General features: G+C 38.7%; 1 protein-coding gene across 1 annotated transcript in view; it reads left to right on the plus strand.

The window, feature by feature from the left end:
* NR6A1 (nuclear receptor subfamily 6 group A member 1) overlaps positions 1–18,573 on the plus strand; it is a 64,705-nt gene that overhangs the window by 45,827 nt on the left and 305 nt on the right. The window contains exons 7-8 of the mRNA XM_044659750.1: positions 14,194–14,315; positions 17,699–17,851. Coding sequence (XP_044515685.1) covers positions 14,194–14,315; positions 17,699–17,851 — 275 coding nt within the window. The remainder of the gene's footprint in view (positions 1–14,193; positions 14,316–17,698; positions 17,852–18,573) is intronic.

Genomic DNA, 18,573 nt, shown 5'->3' on the forward strand with positions numbered 1-18,573 from the left:
TGAAACTTGCCATTGCCCCTTTATGTCAGCCCTGATTCACAATTCATAGCCATGTAGCATTATTGGGAGAATGTTGCTATTATAAAATAGATTTTGTATCATGGAAAAGCTCACTATCATTGAAAATGCTTTGCAGTTTCCCAGATATTGTCCTTCTCCTTTCTTTCCCTCATCCAGGTCTAGGCCAGCTCATCCACTGGCAGAGCCTGGCTGAGATACGTATACAATGGATGGGCTAATTCCAGTGTTAGATAAGAGCATGTATGTTGGGACATTTTGCAAACCTTAAAGGGCTAAATAAGTGTCGGTTATCATTATGATTAACTTCAGTGACTGCCCATACTGCCATATGCCATACCTTCCATAGGAGGACTTTCCAAGATCCACATTTTTTTCCTTTCATTTCTTTTCCCCTTCACCCCCTCCATATCTCCCCAGAGTCTTTCCTCCGAGGTTACCTTCCATCTTCTTTGTTGAGTGTCTTCTGTGTGCATAGTTATCTGTGTATTGTCTCGGACAGGGATGGTGTTTTTGACTTTCTTTGTATCCCTAGCACCCAGAAGATTGACAGTGCATTATAGATGCTTGTTGATTGATTGGTCAATGGACGGTCCTCATATATTTGGCTTTTCCTATCTGGATTGTTAGATTTGTGCTTTGAGTAACTGTGCATCTCATTGAAGAGTATTATGGGACTTGATATAATCAATATCATGTCATCGTGTTGTCCAAGAGGAACATCAAGGGGATCTTACTATAAGGAAACCCTCTTCCATTTAGATACTCTCTGTAAGACAGTGATGAATACCTCTAGCAAGTAAATTTTATGTCCTTGCTGATATTGATCATCAGAGGATCATTTAACAGAATTACCTTTGTGTTTGCGTCAATCAAGAAAACAGAATCTTTGCCCTTCTCCTTGGATCTCACATTATATCATCCAGTGGTAATCATCACTCCCTTCCAAGCAAGTGATCCCCCTAGGGTGACCTCACCATGTGCCTGTATCCCATGTGCTACTGGTCTGTTGACAGGAGAGGATAAAAACTGATAGGGAGGTGGAAAAGCAAGAAGACAAGTGTGAAAATCCTAGAGCCAGTAAGGGTTAGGGAAGGAAAGTATCAGACTGATAGAATTTAGACTTTAAATGGGTCTCAGAGATAATGTTTGTGTAGACCCTGACCTTCCTCTCCCATTTTACAGATTTAAAAACAGATGAAGAGAGGTTAGGTGATTTGCCCAAAATAGCAAAACTAAAAGCTATAGAGCCCAACTCTGCTGCTGGTGATGCCAAACTGTAGGGTTTTTTCTATATGAATATTGGTGAACAGAGCATTTTCTCAAAATACAGCTTCTTCTCAAAAAGGAACCTAGTAAAGCTCATAAAACCAGTAAGAAATTGTATATTAATGCTCCATCAATCAATAAGTGCTCATCAAGGTTTCCTACATTGAGGTCACTGTGCTAGGCTTTTGGGAGACAAAAGCAGAAATAAAACAGGCCTTGCTCTTGGAGAGCTTATCAGAGGAGCCAGTTGGTACAAGATAAAGAGTGCTGGACCTAGATTCAGGAAGACTTGATTTCAAATATGACCTCAGGCATTAATTTGTCAGGCGACCCTAGGTAAGTCACTTAATCTGTTTGCCTCAGTTTCCATACATGTAAAATGGAAATAATAATGCCACCTACCTCCCATGGTGGTTTTTTTGAGGATCAAGTGAGATAGTAATTGTAAAGCACTTAGCACAGTGCATAGCACATAGTGAATACTTATAAATATTAGCCATTAGCATTGTTATTATTACTAGGAAATGTACAAAGGTAAGTGTGCACAGAATAAGGACAAAATAAATACAAGGTAGTCATGGAGGACACTAGCAACAGTAGAGTAGATCATGAAAGGCTAAGTGTAAAAAATGGTACTGGAGCCAGTCCTAAAGGAATCGTGAGATTTTAGGAGATAGAAATAAGAAGGGAGTGAATTCCAGAAATAAAGATAGATTGTGCAAAGGCTATTAAGATAGGAGTTGGTGTGTGAGGAACAGTAAAAAGGCTAGTTTTGCCAGACCATCACATGCAAGAAGGAAAGTAGCATCTAGACCAGTGGTTCCCAAACTTTTTTGGCCTACAGCCCCCTTTCCAGAAAAAATATTACTTAGCGCCCCCTATCACATACTATCACCACCCCCAAATGCACCTGTGGCCATTTCCGCTTCCCCTGGATTGCTGCAGCACCCACCAGGGGGCAGTGGCACCCACTTTGGGAATCACTGATCTAGACTGAAAGCTGGATTAGAGCCAGGTTATGAAGAGCTTCAAATGCCAATCCAGAGTTTGTTTTATCCTAGAAATTAAGGAGCCTCTAGAATTTGAATAAGAGAATGATATGGTCATATATGTGCTTAAGCAAAATTACTTTGGCAGTTTTGTGAGCTGATGGATCAAAGTAAGAAGACCTTTGAGACAGGGAGACCAATCAGGTGGCCAGTGGAGTGGCCCAGATGAGAAGTGATACAGGCCAGAGTTAAGGTAGTAGCTTTGTGAGTAGAGGGGAGAGATGCTATGAAAATAGAAATGATGAGATTTGTTGACTGATTAGATGTATGGGATGAAGGAGAATGAGGAGTAGGGCTAATGCCAAGGTTACAAAATCAAGTGACTGGAAAAATGGTGGTACCTTTTGACAAAAATAAGAAGATTTGGAAAAGAGATAGGTTTGAGGGGTAATGGAATAAGTTCTGATTTCACCATGTTGAGTTGGAGATGTCTCTGGAACATCCAATTTGGAATATTCAATTGGCAACTGATAATGCCGTAGTGGAGCTCAGGAGACTGGGCTGAATGTGTAGTAGAGTCATCTTGATAGAGATAAAACCAGTGAAAACTGATGAGGTCATCAGGAAAGAAGGTAAAGAGAAGAGAAGAAAAAAAAGGGAAGACCCACATCAGAGACTTGGATCTGCAAGCTTTTATACTTGCAGCTCTTCTGGGAGGCTAATGAAAGGAGAAGGTTGGGTCTTCCTGACCTTGTTATAATATTCCATTATAAATGATCTTTAAAGACTTGGGTAGAGGAGGGGGCGGATATAAATGACAGTATATTTAACCAAGTTGACACTCTGTCTAGTAAACAAAGCTATCTGATTCTGAATGACCTAACCAGTGCCAGAGATGCTAATTAATTATTTTTATCCCTTTTTTGGGTCTTCTTCAGACCTAGCATTGGGCAGCCAATTGTTTGGATAGCAGGCGGCCTATCCTAATATTGTCAGGCTCTGCTTAGATGGCTGCCAGCAATCCTTGTTTGCATTTGGCTTGTCTAGAGTTCTCTTCAGGGTCAGCTGCTGGGCGCTGTTCATTCCAGGGTGATGAATTTTTGGAGTCACTTCACAGGTCAGGGGATATCATAGAGCTGTTCACAGCCTGAGTTCTCTAGGGATATGAGCTTAGTGAGGCCCAGCACTCCCTCTGCCCCCAGAGTGTTATTCTCCTAGAATTAGGGGAAACAAGAATATAGTGAAAGACAATGAGACTGAATAGTAAGAGGTGGGTTTTTTTTTTCCCTTAGTGGAATCAACCTGTTTAGAAGGAATTAACAAGTATGTTCTAGTCCTGTATCTGACTTAAGTATGAAAATGTCTTAGAATCAGAGAATTTTAGCATTAGCACAAACTTTCAAGCATAAGACATAAAAACATTATGCCAAGATAAAAATAGCCATCATTTCTACAGTGCTTTCCAAAGTATTTCACATACCTTCTCACTTGATTGCCAGCACTCCTGTGAAGTAGATACTACAGTTTTTTTATCCCTATTTTATAGATGAAGAAACTGAGCCTTAAATTCGGAGGTTGGATTTTAATCTCTTTATCTCTTCCCTCCAAGCCTAGGGTTTAGAATGTTAGAACAGGCTTGTGAACTAAAAGGACTTCAAATTACAGAATGTTGGAACATAGAATGTTAGCTCTGTTTTTTACAGATGCAAAAACTGAGGCATGGGGAGACCAAAAGATTCACCAAAGATTATCCAACATAGTTTTTTGTCAATAGAAATAAAGATAAATTTGAGGAACTACAGGAGGAAATGGACTGAAAAGATTACTAGGTTATTTCACTGTGTAAAACACTTCTCTACAGTCTCTAGTGACTATTATGTGCCTAAAATTAAAGTATGAGCCTGTATATATTTAATAGGCAGTGGCTCTTTTTTCTCTTGCTCCCTCTCTACCTCCATTTCCCAGCCATGTCTTTACCTTTTAACAACTTCAAGGTGAAAAAAGAGTTTCAGTTGTGAGCAATTCTTTTCTTTTCTTTTCTTCTTCTTCTTCTTTTTTTTTTTTTTTTTTTTTTTTTTTTGCTTTGCTAATATTAGATCAAATTTATGGTTGCTATTTCCCCTAATCAGTCTCTTATCAGAGAGTGAGACTTTGTGAGTTTGATTTAAAGCAGATTATAGCACCAGCCCGTGACTGCTCCTGGCCCTAATGAGCTCTTCTGAACTTTGCTGCTAAGATTCCGCTAGCGCTCTTTTAATAGATCGTTCTGAATCCCAGGCTTTTATTCCTAAATTGCTAAATCCAGGCCATGGTAGTCTTCTTCATCATTATCATCATCATCAATATCACCACTCATTTCTGTAGCAATTTACAATTCACAAAGTGATTTTCTCCTCACAATACCCCTCTGAGGTGGCTAGTACAAGCATGTGTTTTCCTATTTTACAGATGAGGAAACTGAGTCAGGGGATGGAATGACTCTCCCTTGACCATGGAGAATTTGATAAGAGCCTGATTCAGAGGTCTAACTTTTCTGCTAAGTTGTTTAGCCCTCATCAAAGGGATAGGAACAGATTTTCTGTCTACTTCTGAGAGGGGAAAAGATCTGAGAATAGAATTCAGAGAAGGGAAGGGATAATAATGACCATTTTCCATTTTATATCTCTTTAAGATTGAGAATAGCTTTCCTACATTAACTCTTTGGGTGGAATAATGTAAGGATTCATTTTTTCAGAATTCAATAGTATAAGGACACCATTTTTCAGAAAAGGAAAATTGAAGCTGAAAGGGGGAATGACTTGTTCATAATCACAGAGGTAGTGAGGGACCAAACAGCTAAAAGCCTAGGTCTCTTGAAATTTAGTGCTTTTCCCTCACAGTATCCTGCTACTGTTCTCAGGATACCATTCACTAAGCCTCAGGAAACTAGCATGTAAATTTTTCTTTTACTTTTCACTGGGTTGGGTTGTTTTTTTTTTTGTTGTTTTGTTTTTAACCCCGTTCATGGGAATGAGTTATGGATGATTCTTCTGTCTTGGCCCCATTAGAATCATTTGACATCTTCCGTCCCTTGGCAATGACGACATACAGATAGTGGTAAAAGAATAAAGTGTTACAGAATCATGGATTATTAGAGCTAGAAGAGACCTTATGACATAGAATATGAGAAAAAAGACACTTAGGAAGGAGCCCATGTAGTAGGGATCTTCAAACCTTGAGTGTTAGAATGAAGAACTTAAAATGCCAAGACTTGAAAGGACTTTAAGACCATCTAGTCTAATCCCCGTTTTTTTATAGGGGAGAAAGCTAAGGCTTGACTAGATCTAGAATATCGTATCCAGCCCTGGGCACTACGTTTCAGAAGAGAATTGGTCTCCCAACATCCTTAATGAGACATAATTTATTTAATGTCAGTTTCAATTGTTGATGAAATGGTCCAGTGGTTTTCAGAGAACCTGCGGAGAATGTTTTCCTTGTCCTGTTATACTTGTGGAACAGGAATGGGGAAAAGAAGAAAGACCTTATTTGTCTTAGCTTTTATTTTTTTTGCTTTGAATCCTGATAATTTGTAGCCAGAGGCTATATGGATGTCAGAACCCTGAGGCGAGGGCAGCCTGTGGAGGAGGGAAAGCCAGAGCTGGGGAAGAGTAGGTGCCCCACAGAACAGAGAGCGGCTTTGTTTGAAAAGGGGAGGTGTGGAAACATAGCAGGCAAGTATGTAAGGAGATGAGGCAGAGCTCACTGGGGCAGACAGCCAATGGTCAGTGGCCATTTTCAGGTCCTGGGGAGCTCCCAAAAGAGGTTGTGCATTGTCTGTGGGCTAGAGAAAGGAAGCTTCAATCATTATAATAACATTTCCTTTTTCTGTAGCACTTGATGGTTTACAGAGCGCTTTATCATCCATAACCATGTTAGGGAGAGTATGGATCTTAATCCCTTACTCAAAAGCCTCTGACTCCTATTGCCTAGAAGATAGCAAGGCATTGAGAAGGCCTCAGTGTGCAATAAGATAGGCATTCTCTCAACAACACAGAAACTTTAAGGCTTATTGGATAAAACTTCCAACTTGGAATCAGAGGGTCTTGAATATTGAGGGAGTGGGGAGGCACTGTATGGCTCACTAGCTGTATGACCCAGAACAAGTCACTTCACATCCTTGCGATGAATTTTAATTCTCTTTTAAATGAGAGGGTTGGATTACATAATTTCTTCTTACAAGCATCCCTTCCAATTTTGACATTCTCTGTTCTGTGGTCCCTTCCAGTTCTGACATTCTGTGTTATAAGGACTTTGACCAGCTCTAAATCCTATAATCCTTAAGATATTAGCAGATTCCTTTGCTAAAGGGCCTTTTCAATGGCAACTGTCTCTTCAAAGCAACTTCTTTATAGAATTTTATATTAACTGTCAATACTTTTTAAAAATCTGCGATTGTTTCTGTACTCCTTGTGATATCTATTTTAACCACCTCAGTTCTTTGGTTTTATGGATCACTGTGGCCAAGAGACTTACTGATCTGCTCATTGATTTTTCTGTGATGAGCCATTCCACATTTACCTAGTGTCATCCTCAGATGACAGAAACATAGGCTATCTCTCACCAGATCTTTCCATCTGTCAGAATTTACACACTGCTGATATGGCCTCCAGAGGGAGTCCAGGGTTATCTCCATCACAGTGAGAAAGACATCAATTCTAGTAAAACAATGAAATGCAATGCTACCTAGAAACCTTATAAATGATAAAATCAATGAAGATAACAACACATATCATACTTGAAGTTTGCAAAATCCTTTCCTAATCTCATGATGATGATAAGAGAGTCCATATCATTTATAACAAGAAGGGACCTGAAAAGTCATTTAGTTCAATCTCCAATTTGACTTTGGAGGAAACTGATAGTTAATAAAAGGACAATGACTTGCCCCCAGACATAAAGGTGTAGTACACTGTAGGATTTGAACCCAGATTTTCCAACTCCAAATCCAATAACGATGGAAATAAAATCCTTGGCTCTAAGGAGTATTTGTAACTTGCCTTAACCCACCTCTGTATGCCCTGGTATTTCTCTTTGATTTGAAAACGTTCAGTGTCCTACTAGTATGCCTGCAGTTGCAGCACTCCTCCTCTCCTCCTTGCTTTCCAAGTTCTCTTCTCACCCAGGGAAGGACTTACCTCCCCCGTTTGGCTGTAATCTCTCTCTTGGTTCTCAAGAGCTCCCACCTGTGACCCTGAATATTGTTTCCACCTGGCAAAGCAGTTGGCCCAAGATGACAGATCAGAAGCAGAAATAGACTGGTCTGACTTGGGGTGCCCAGTGGACCCTAAGAGAGAGGCTTAAATGACAAAGTTGTTTTTAATTCAAGCCCCAACTTTTCCAATAATCACAGAAGGGAAAGGACAAGTAAATAAGTTTTGAACTGACTTCCAATTACCTCCACTGTAATCCATCAGAATGTCAGATGCATATTTTTACTAGTAGAAAGATTACTGCACTGGGGGTAAGGAGACCTGGGTTCCAAATAAGTCCCAGCTCTAAAAATCACCAGTTATATTCCTTTGGACAAATCATATCACATCTCTTAGGCCTGCGTTTCTATGGCTATAAAATAAAGGGATTGGACTAAATAATGCCAAAGATATCTTCTGCCCCCAGCAGCTACATTCAAAGGGAACTTCCAATTCTAAAACTCCATGATTCAGTTTAGCAAGAAGAAGAGCTGATTGATGTCTATATAATACTTTCAGGTTGACTTAAACCATTTCCTTTGATCTTCACAGAATTGTATGAGGTAGGGAGGTAGGTAGTACAAGTAATATCCCTATTTTACAGACTGGAATATTGAACCTTAGAGAAGAGAAGTAGCTCAGAAGTTTAAGATTTAGAGCTATAAGGAACCTTAGTGATCATCCAGACCACCCTCCTTGTTTTTCCAAAGAGGTACCTGAGACCCAGAGTGGGGAAGTGACTTGCCCTGGTATATACAGGTAAGTAGCAGAACCAAGGTTCTATCTCAGGTGTCTCCTAGATCCAGACTCAGTAATCTTCCAGTGTACTGCAGCAAGAGAAAGAAAGTTAAATAATGGCAATAACACTTGGTGTCTGGAAATGATTTGAAGGAATTCACTCTTAAATGCCATTTGGCAAGAGAAAGTGCAGTATAGTATAAAAAGCCCAGTTCTTGGCTTTGAATCATGAGACCAGTGTTCAAATTCCAATTTCTGCCAATAACTAGCAGTGTGACCTATGATCTCAGAGCTGGGTTCTGGGGATTCAGCTCTGTTGCTTACTAAGATGGGTCCCAATTCTTTTCTGTGAGCCACAACTTTCCCAGCTGAAAAATGGGAATAACACTTAAACTAATTTAACTTATAGGATTGTTGTAATGAAGTGCTTTGTAAACTAAAAAGTGCTATAGAAATGTAGCTTATTAACCCAACACACATCTATTTGACACTTAACTACCATGTGCAGAGCCAAGACTCAGGTGCTGGGATAGATGCAAAATTTAGATGTTTGGTCCTTACTCTAATTAAATTATCACCAGGCATTCAATAAACATTTATTAAGTACCTGCTATGTGTTGGACATTATTCTAAGCACTAAGAATACGAAAAGAGTTGAAAGGCAGTTCTTCTCTCAAGGAGTTCATAGTCTAAAGGGAGAGACAACAACAAGCAAACAAATATGTACAAATAAGCTAAAGAAAACATAATTAAAAGAGGGTAGGCACTATAATTAAGGAGATTTTACTGAGGACTTAAAGGAAGCCAGGAGGCAGGGATAAGAAGAAAGAGCATTCCAGATATGGGGGACAGCAGAGAAAATGCTCAGAACTGAGAGGGAAAGTGTCTTGTTTATGAAACAGCAAGAAGACCAGTGTCCTGGATCAAAGAATGCATGTTAAAGAGTAAGATGTGAGAAAACTCAAACCAATAAGGGGAAAAGACACAAACCTAGATGACTCTAGTATGTAATCAAACAAGAGTTCATGTGGTATAGTTAAAAGAGCCTGGGGCTTGAAGTCAGAAGAATCAGTTTCAAATCTAGCCACTATCGTTTACTATCTGGGAATTTCAGCAAGTCATATTATTCACTACAAATTTACTCGGTGGGGTAAAGCTTTCACGTCTAAAAAATGAGGAGCTTGGACTAGATCTCTAAAATCCCTTTGGTTTGAATATTTTCTATTCCTGAGTCCTATCTTTCTATGTTGACCAGAGTTCTGAAGACTTTCAGAGTTGTTTTTCTTTACATTGATGTTCTTTTATAAATTGTTCTGCTGATTCTGCTTACTTTATTTATTCTGTATCAATTCATACTAATTAGGATTCTCTAAATTTGTCTTCCTTTTATATTCAGATACCACAATTTGTCCATCTATTCTCCAATTGACAGGTACCCCCTTAGTAGTTGTATGCTTTTTTTAACCTTTTACTCTCCTCCCTCTTCAGGATCAGGAAGTTTGTTTTGCTTATTATTCCCACCCCTTACTATCCCTACTTGTTTCCCTGTTGATTTTAATGTATTTCTACACCAAACTAACTAACACTCTCTCTCTCTCTCTCTCTCTCTCTCTCTCTCTCTCTCTCTCTTTTTCCTCCCTCCCTCTCTCTCTTTAACCCTCCTTGTCTATTCGACATAGGAATAAGATTCATTTAATACATACATCTCCCCTTTCTTCAAGTTTATATTTTCTTCTCAAGCATACCCATTGTGAAATATAGTAAGTTATACCCTTTCTTCCTCCTTTCTGCACCAGTGTATTCTTTTTACTCTCCCTTCTCTTTGCCCTCTTAAAACTCTTAGAAAACAATTCCTACCCTCCACCCTTCCCCAGGTCTTCTCTGTTTTTCATTAATTCCCTTTAAAGACATTAAGATTCTGAAAGGATATTTGTTTTTTTTCCCCTTTTAGAATGTTAGCACCCTATCATCACTTTTCTAACTGCTCAAGTAAACTTACCTCGCTAGATTTCTCTTGACTCTTGTGTTTATTTTTTGAAGTTCCTACTCAGCATTGAGGCTAAAGCTAAATAAGAGTTCTGGTCCTTTATTCAAAAATGCTTAAAGATCATCTTTTCCATGATTCCACTTTTTCCCCCTGGAGGATTGTGCTCAGCTTTTCAGAGTAAGACACTCTTGTTTGTGATTATTTTTCTTTTGCCTTTTGGAATATAATATTCCAAGACTTCCTGTTTATAATAGAAATTTCTGGGTCTGATATGACTATGGAACTGGAACTCCTTTATAGATACCTGTGGGTTTTGTCTTATTTTGTTTTACTTTGATGTGGAAGCTCTGGATTTTGACTATAAAATTCCTAGGATATTTTTCTTCTTTTAGACTTTTAGGTGAATTCCACCCCAGCTTTTCCTCCTGGTTCTAACAGATTTGAGTAGCTTTCCTTTATTATTTCTTGAAATATTATTTCTATGCTTTTTTTTATAACCATAGTTTTCAGGATTCCAAAGATTCTTAAATTATCTCTCTTATTTTCCAGGTCAGTTAGTTGTTTTTGCTCTCTGTAAGTGTGTGCTTAGTGATCCTTGATTTACCCCCAATTCCACACTTACATCTCTGATACTTTGCATTTTCTTTTCTTTTTTTCAATTTTTTAATTTTGTTCTTTTTTCTGTCTAGAAAAGTGCCACTTTTCTGAGCAATTTGTTCTCCTAATTATTTCTTCAAAAGTTTTTGTTTCATTTTTTATCTCTTCCTTCTTTGCTTCTAGGTTGTCATGGTAATCCTTGTGGAAAAATCTTTGTTTTTTTCCTTTGAGTCTCTACTTGTAGTTGTTACTGAGTAACTTTCTACTTTCAAGCTGAATTTTTGGATATCTCTGGGTCTACAGTTTTTTTGTGTTGTTTTTTTTTAATGTTGGTCAGTGTTTTCCTTAGTTTACTCATCTCTGCAGCTTTAATTCTTGAATCAAGACTTTGTGCCAGGACAGTCTCCATAGCTTCTTTTGTGCTTTTGGGTAAGGTAGTTGGTCCTGCTTACTCTTGACCTGGGTTCTTGTGCTGACCTCCACCCTTTGCAGTCAGATCCTCCTGGATCTTTAAGGTCTGAGCCTCCTCAAGTCCTGGTGTGCCTAGGCTATCGTGATCTCAGCACTATAGTGCCATCCTGGTTACTCTTTATTTTAAATATATATACATTTATTTATTTTTCCCCCCATGATTACATGATTCATGTTGTCTCCCTCCCCTCTACCCTTCCTGCTCCTGGAACTGACAAGCAGTTCCACTGGATTGTACATGTATTATCTCTCAAAACCTATTTCTATATTATTTATTTTTGTAATAGAAGTAATCTTTTAAAACCAAAAATTCAAATCATATGCCCAAATAAACAAGTGATAAATCATGTTTTCTTCTGCATTTTTACTCCAATAGTTCTTTCTCCAGCTGTGGAAAGTATTCTTTCTCATAAGTCTCTTAGAATTATCTTAGATCAATGCATTGCTATTTGTAGCAAAGTCGATTACATTTGATCTTCCCACAATGTTTCAGTTTCTGTGTGTAATGATCTCCTATTTCTGCTTATTTCACTGCCTCAGTTCATGGTCTTTCTAGTTATAGAAATCAAGCAGTTTGTCATTCCTTATAGCACAATAGTATTCTATCACATGGTTACTCTTATTCCCTGGTGTTTCCAGGACCCCCATGGTAAGATTCTGACCACTATGGAAATTTCTCAGAGAAGCCCTCCACTCTTGTCATCTCTAGACCCAGAGCCAGGCAAACCTCTCTCTGACCTGTCTTTGCTTGAACTGTGAGGTTGCCAGTTTATTTATGTATACTGGCCCTGACTTTACTGATGGATGCCTTTCTTATTGCCCAGTCTTTTGACTGACTTTTTGATCTTCTAGGGTGAAACTGGCCACTTAGTTTCTTCACTGAATTTCTTGGTCATTATTTTGTCTAGTGATGATTTCAGATTTTGAGTGGAGTGAGCCATGTGGAAACTGGGCCAGTCTGCCTCTCTTTAGGCAGCCTTCTTGGCTAAAAGTTGTCCTTTCTCTTTACATTCTATGGGCTAAGATCGATCCCTTTCTGACTCAAACATTCCTTCTTTCATGATCTTAAACAAAAGGAAAGTGAGAAAAAAGTGGATTTACATGAAGGATTATATATTATTCAGCTTGGCTAAAGCATGTTGCAAGTGGTTGAGGAGTAGTACGAGATAAGCCTCATAAGGTGGAAGTAACTTGGCTGTGAAGGACTTCAAAATACCATAGTCTGACACTCGTGCTTTATTCAGGTGGCCACTTATAGATTTTGAACCCTGGAGAGACAGGAGCAGATTTGTACATTAGAAAAACTAATCAGGTACCAATGGGAAAGATGGACACAAGGTTTATTGGGGTTGTAAGGAATGGATAGGAATTTGGAGTGAAGAGGAGGTATGATAGTAGTTTTAAAAGCACTGGATTTACCAGTATTTGACAAAAACTGCTGGGAAAATTGGAAAACAGTATGGGAGAGATTAGGTTTAGATCAACATCTTACATCCTATACCAAGATAAATTCTGAATGGGTAAATGACTTAAATATAAAGAGGGAAATTATAAGTAAATTAGGTGAACATACAATAATAGTATACCTGCCAGGTCTATGGGAAAAGAAAGAATTTAAGACCAAGTGAGAGAGAGAGCTTTACAAAATGTAAAATGAATAATTTTGATTACATGAAAAAGATTTTGTGCAAATAAAACCAATGCAACCAAAATTAGAAGGGAAGCAACAAATTGGGGGGAAAATTTTACAACAAAAACCTGACAAAGGTCTAATTTCTCAGATATATAAGGAGCTAAGTCAGTTGTACAAAAAAAAAAAATTCAAACCATTCCCCAGCTGACAAATGGTCAAGAGATATGAATAGGCAGTTTTCAGATAAGAAATCAAAACTTATCAATAAGTACATGGAAAAAGTGTTCTAATTCTCTCATAATTAGAAAAATGCAAATCAAAACAACGCTGAGGTACCACCTCACACCTAGCAGATTGGCCAATATGACAGTAAAGGAAAATAATAAATGTTGGAGGGGATGTGGCAAAATTCGGACACTAATGCACTGCTGGTTGAGTTGTGAGTTGATCCAGCCATTCTGGAAGGCAATTTGGAACTATGCCCAAAGAGCTTTAAAAGAAGGCATACCCTTTGATCCAGCAATACCCACTACTAATTTTGTACCCTAAAGAGATAATAATAAAAAATGCTCGTACAAAAACATTCATAGCTGCATTCTTTGTGGTGGCAAAAAAAAAAAAATAGAAAATGAGGGGTCGTCCCTCGATTGGGGAATGGCCAAACAAATTGTGGTCTCTGATGATGATGGAATACTACTGTGCTGTAAGGAATGATGAACTGGATGATTTCTATATGAACTGGAAGAACCTCCAAGAATTGATGCTAAACGAAATGAGCAGAACCAAGAGAACATTATACACAGAAAGTGAAAATTGTGGAATAAGTGATAACATTTGTATAACCCAGTGGAAATGCTTATTGGATCAGAGAGGAGTGAGGGGAGGGAAAGAAAATAAAATATGTAAACATGGAAAAATATTTTTAAGTTAAAAAATATATACAAAAACAAAACAATGGGTTTAGAATGAGAAGATCTACTAGACTAAAATCTCCATTTTTCTATTCAGTCACTCTGTGACTATTGTGTGATCTTAAATTTCTTTTAGTCATAGATCCCTTTTTTGTAAAATGAAGAGATCAAGCTATATGATATCTCCTTTCCTTTTTGGTTTTACTGGATCACATTCTAAGTCCTAGCTCCATATTTTCATATTGTGTGTTCTAATATCCATTCCATTTGTCAGTCTATCATTCTTGCCCCTGACTCCTTGATGCTACAGTCCATGCAGCCCCTGAAGTATTTGGCCTCATCTTCCCTACAGATTTAGTGAAGAAGGGATGGAGGTGATGGAGCGTCTGATCTACCTGTATCGAAAGTTTCACCAACTGAAGGTCAGCAATGAGGAATATGCTTGCATGAAAGCCATCAACTTCCTCAATCAAGGTGAGTATGGCAATGAAGCCCTTTTCAGTTACTTGCTACCTTGGCGACAAGCCCACCCCTCCTTTACTAGCTCTACAAACTGGGACCCACATCCTTAAATTTGATCTAAAGAGGTAAAATTCAAAAGGGGAAATAAAAAAAGTCCTACCCTTGAGTTTAGCAAAATCAGTTGGACAAGTTTAAATCAAGGCAAATGTCTGAATCATTTTGAGAGATTTAGTGGCCTGCAGCCTCAAGGTCCATTACTAGGAGGACAGAGCAGCCAGAGGCAACATAGATGGTATAGAGATGGAATGTCCATGTCAAAGGAAATGCCTGGCTGTGTTTAACCTGGTCTGATTCTGTCTGGGCAAGTGTATCCAGAAGAGGCAACCAAGACAATGAAGCTATTGGCTACCATGCAATAAGCAGGGTGATCAGAGCTTCTAGGGATGTTTTAGCTTGAAGCAGAAACTGGGGAGGAAAAATGAGATAAAACATCATTTAAATGATATGACAATATCTAAAAGGTTGTCAGGTAGAAGAGGGATTTTTCTACTTGGCTCCAGACAACAGAACTAGGTGGAAGGGAAGTTTTGAAGAGGCCAGCTTTAGTTCATTGTAAAGAGAAACTTTCTGACAGTGAGAACTGTCTCACACTGCAACAGGCTACCCTGGGAGAGGAGGACATCAAGGATGGATTTCCTATGCTAGATGCTTATTCTTGGACTTAGGGGTCAAAGGACCTAGATTCAAATCTTGACTCTTATTATTTTACCATGTGATCTTGGTCAAGCCATTTCTCTATAGCCTCAATTTTCTAATGCCCCTTTCAGCTCTTGCTAAACTCCCTTTGGGTTCAAGTCCTCTCACATTCTAGGAAACAGGCATGCTCACATTGAAAGTTCACGTTCCCCTTAGTGCAGAGAAAGTCATCCAGTATTTCTCGAAAATTGAAATGCAGCAATCCTATAACTCATGGAGGAAGGAAGAGAATCCACTTTGTTTAGTCCAATTTAATACATTTAAACATAGACACCAAGGACAGTACATGCGTCATGTAAAATACGTCCCCAGTTTACTAGCAGCTGAGGAAGAACAGAGTGACTGATGAACCCGGCCTAGATAAGACTGATGTGACAGATTGCCAGTTGTTCTGGAAGCCCAGTCGTGGCAATAGAGTATTGCACAAAAATACTGTTTGCAGATGAATGAAGCATTAGATTTTCCTTCTCTCAAAAGTTATTCTGCGCTGGAAAGGTGCATGGCATACTTTATATCTTCGTTGTTAACTCTAAAGCACTCTTTTCTGGTCTCTGGGCTACATGCTCCAGGGATACATTTCTGCTCTGCCATTTATTAGAGATATAGTGATAAGGAAGACTTAGAGTCAGAAGATTTATTTTCAAGTCCCAACACCACTACTTATTCGCTCTGTGACCTTGGACAAGTCAGTGTACCTCTTAGATCCTCAATTTCCCAATCTGTCAAATGAAGAGAATAATGTTTACACTCCTTCCCTCACAAGGGTCTTGTGAGCGCTGGATCTTCCGCCTAGTAGCCATGGGACCTTGGGCAGGCTACTCGAGTTTCCTCATTTAGGGCACAGGAATAGTAATGTTTGTACCATGATTTCCATAGAGTTGTTAATCTTGCCTCCACCACATGGCTACTATGTGACCTTGGAAATGTCTTTTTGCCTCTCTGTAGAGAATGTGGCAAATGCTGTACACTTGAAAACCTAGTAAGGTAGTCACTATTAATATTCAGTCAAGGGGCAGCACAGAAACACAGTGGCTAGAGCTCCTAGGACTCAAGTCAGGAGGACCTGGGTTCAAATTTGGCCTCATATACATCCTATTTGCGGGAAAGTCATTTAACTCTCATCACCTAGCCCTTGACATTCTAATGTCTTAGAATTGAAAATAAGACAGAAGGTAAGGGTTTTTAAAAAGTACATTCTTTAAGCAGACCACTTCTATTCCTTATAAACCTCTCTGGAAACTCTTTTCATTTACTCTCATCTTTTTAATTTCCTTTGGGCAAAGCCCAGCCCCTCTCAGAAAGAAAAAGAATTGTCCATTTATTTATCAGTGGCTCCCATTTCTTAAAACTATCATGATTATTAAGAACTACAAAGAGGGAGCAGCTGGGTGGCTCAGTGGATTGAGAGTCAGGCCTAGAGATGGGAGGTCCTGGGTTTAAATCTGGTCTCAGACACTTCTCAGTTGTGTTACCCTGGACAAGTCACTTAACCCCTATTGCCTAGCCCTTACCACTTTTCTGCCTTGGAGCCAATACACAGTATTGACTCCAAGACGGAAGGTAAGGGGTTTAAAAACAAACAAACAAAAAACTACAAAGAACATTCCTCCCAGTGGTCTCAAAGGACTTGAGGGACAGATTGACATACACATTTTTGACCATGTCTTGTCTGGTGTCTGCATTTATTTTTTACTTAAATATGTTTATTTGTTAGAAAGGGAGGATTTTTTTGCTCATTTCAAAATTTAGAAAGGAGAAGACAGCCAGTTATAGAGATGCCAAAAAGAAAGAAAGAGGATCATAGCATCTTTTTTAAATGCTGAAGAGAGCAGAAGGAAGTTCAGAAGGAGAAAGGCTGGACAGCTTTGAGGCTAATATTTTGAGTTTTTAAACTTGGCCTTTACATGATAGAGATTAGTAGATTTCTCTACAATCTTTTTTTCAATCTTTTTCCTCTTCTCCCATGTATGTGGAAATGCTCCAGTTCAATGATGTTTGACAAAAGAACATAATAACCAAAACAATTTTTTTTCAAAAATAGCCCCATGAGATAATTGTGTAGATTTTATCACTCCCATTTTACAAATGAGGGAAATTAAGGCTCAGAAAGGTGACCTGATTTTCCCAAGCTTAATCAGGTAGTAAATAATAGAGCTAAGATTTGAAGCCTATAAGTCATACATTGCTTCTCCTTTAAGTTTATTTTAAAAACTTAAGAATAGAAAGAATCAGAATCTCAGGGCTAAAAGCAACCACAGAGGGCTTAAAGTTCAACCTCTCCCTGAAGTTAGAAATTCTTACAATATCCCCAGTCTTCAACTTGTATTTAAATCTTCAGTGATAAGAAACTCACTCTCAGTCAAAGCATTCCACTTCAGTTTTGGACATGTCTAACCATTAGGAAGTTTTTCCTATTTAGAGCCAAGATCTTCCTCTTGGTAATTTCCACTCATTGTCCCCAGTTCTATCCTATGGGACCAAGAAGAACAAATATATTCTTTTTCCAAAATCATCTCCCTATAGATACTTGAACATGGTTCTCATGTTTCCCTCTTCACCTGCATTCGTATGTGTGCATTTTTAAAACTTCCTTTATCAACCTAAAAGTCTTTTTATAACCATTTATGGTGCATCCTCAGATATCAGGGGCCTGACAAATGCCTCACAGCTGGAGCAGTTGAACAAGCGGTATTGGTATATTTGCCAGGATTTCACCGAGTACAAGTACCCTCATCAGCCAAATCGTTTTCCTGATCTAATGATGTGTTTACCAGAGATACGTTATATTGCAGGTAACTCTCTCCCTTTCCCTGCCCTTCCCTCCTCTTCCTTTCTTTCTCTCCTTTCCCCCTTCATATTCCCCTCTCCACTCTTATTTCTCTTTCCCAATCCCACCCACTGTCACCAAAGCTTTAATCCTCCAGGCATTTTCAAAGAAAGTTCTTAATTCTCTTTCTGCTATTCTTTGCATATGAGTAGAAGACAGAAGACATGGCCACATCTTTGCCACCAGGAGATTTTGGCCAAGTCGCTTGTTCTTTTCCTGGACCTCAATTCCCCTCATCCACAAGATGAGGGGAGTTGACAAGGTGATCCTCCAAGGTCCTGTTGACTCCTAACATTCAAAGTTCCAAGATCTTTTCTCTCATTAATGTTCTGTGGGCTAAAATTCAGTGTTCTAGCATTCTCTAGTCCTTTCTATATCATAACATTGTATATCCTAACTTTCTAAGTTCAAAAATCCCTTCCTATTCAGTCTATCTTTTAAAAGAACCTTTACCCTCTAAAATTCTACTGTGTGTGTATCCCTCCCATCTCTAACATTCTGTATCATAATAACTTGTCCAGCTCTAACAGAATCACCCAAAGACATGAATACAAGACTTTAGAGAGAGCCAACATACTCCCCAGGCTCTTCAACAAAACTTAGCAGAGCTTTGGGGCATTTCCTAGTGTTTCTATGGTCCCTCTCCTCTAAAATACTACCTGGAGAAAAAGGACTTTGGGTTTTGTA

Source organism: Gracilinanus agilis, chromosome 2 (genome assembly GCF_016433145.1).
Source record: "Gracilinanus agilis isolate LMUSP501 chromosome 2, AgileGrace, whole genome shotgun sequence".
Classification (NCBI taxonomy): Eukaryota; Metazoa; Chordata; class Mammalia; order Didelphimorphia; family Didelphidae; genus Gracilinanus; species Gracilinanus agilis.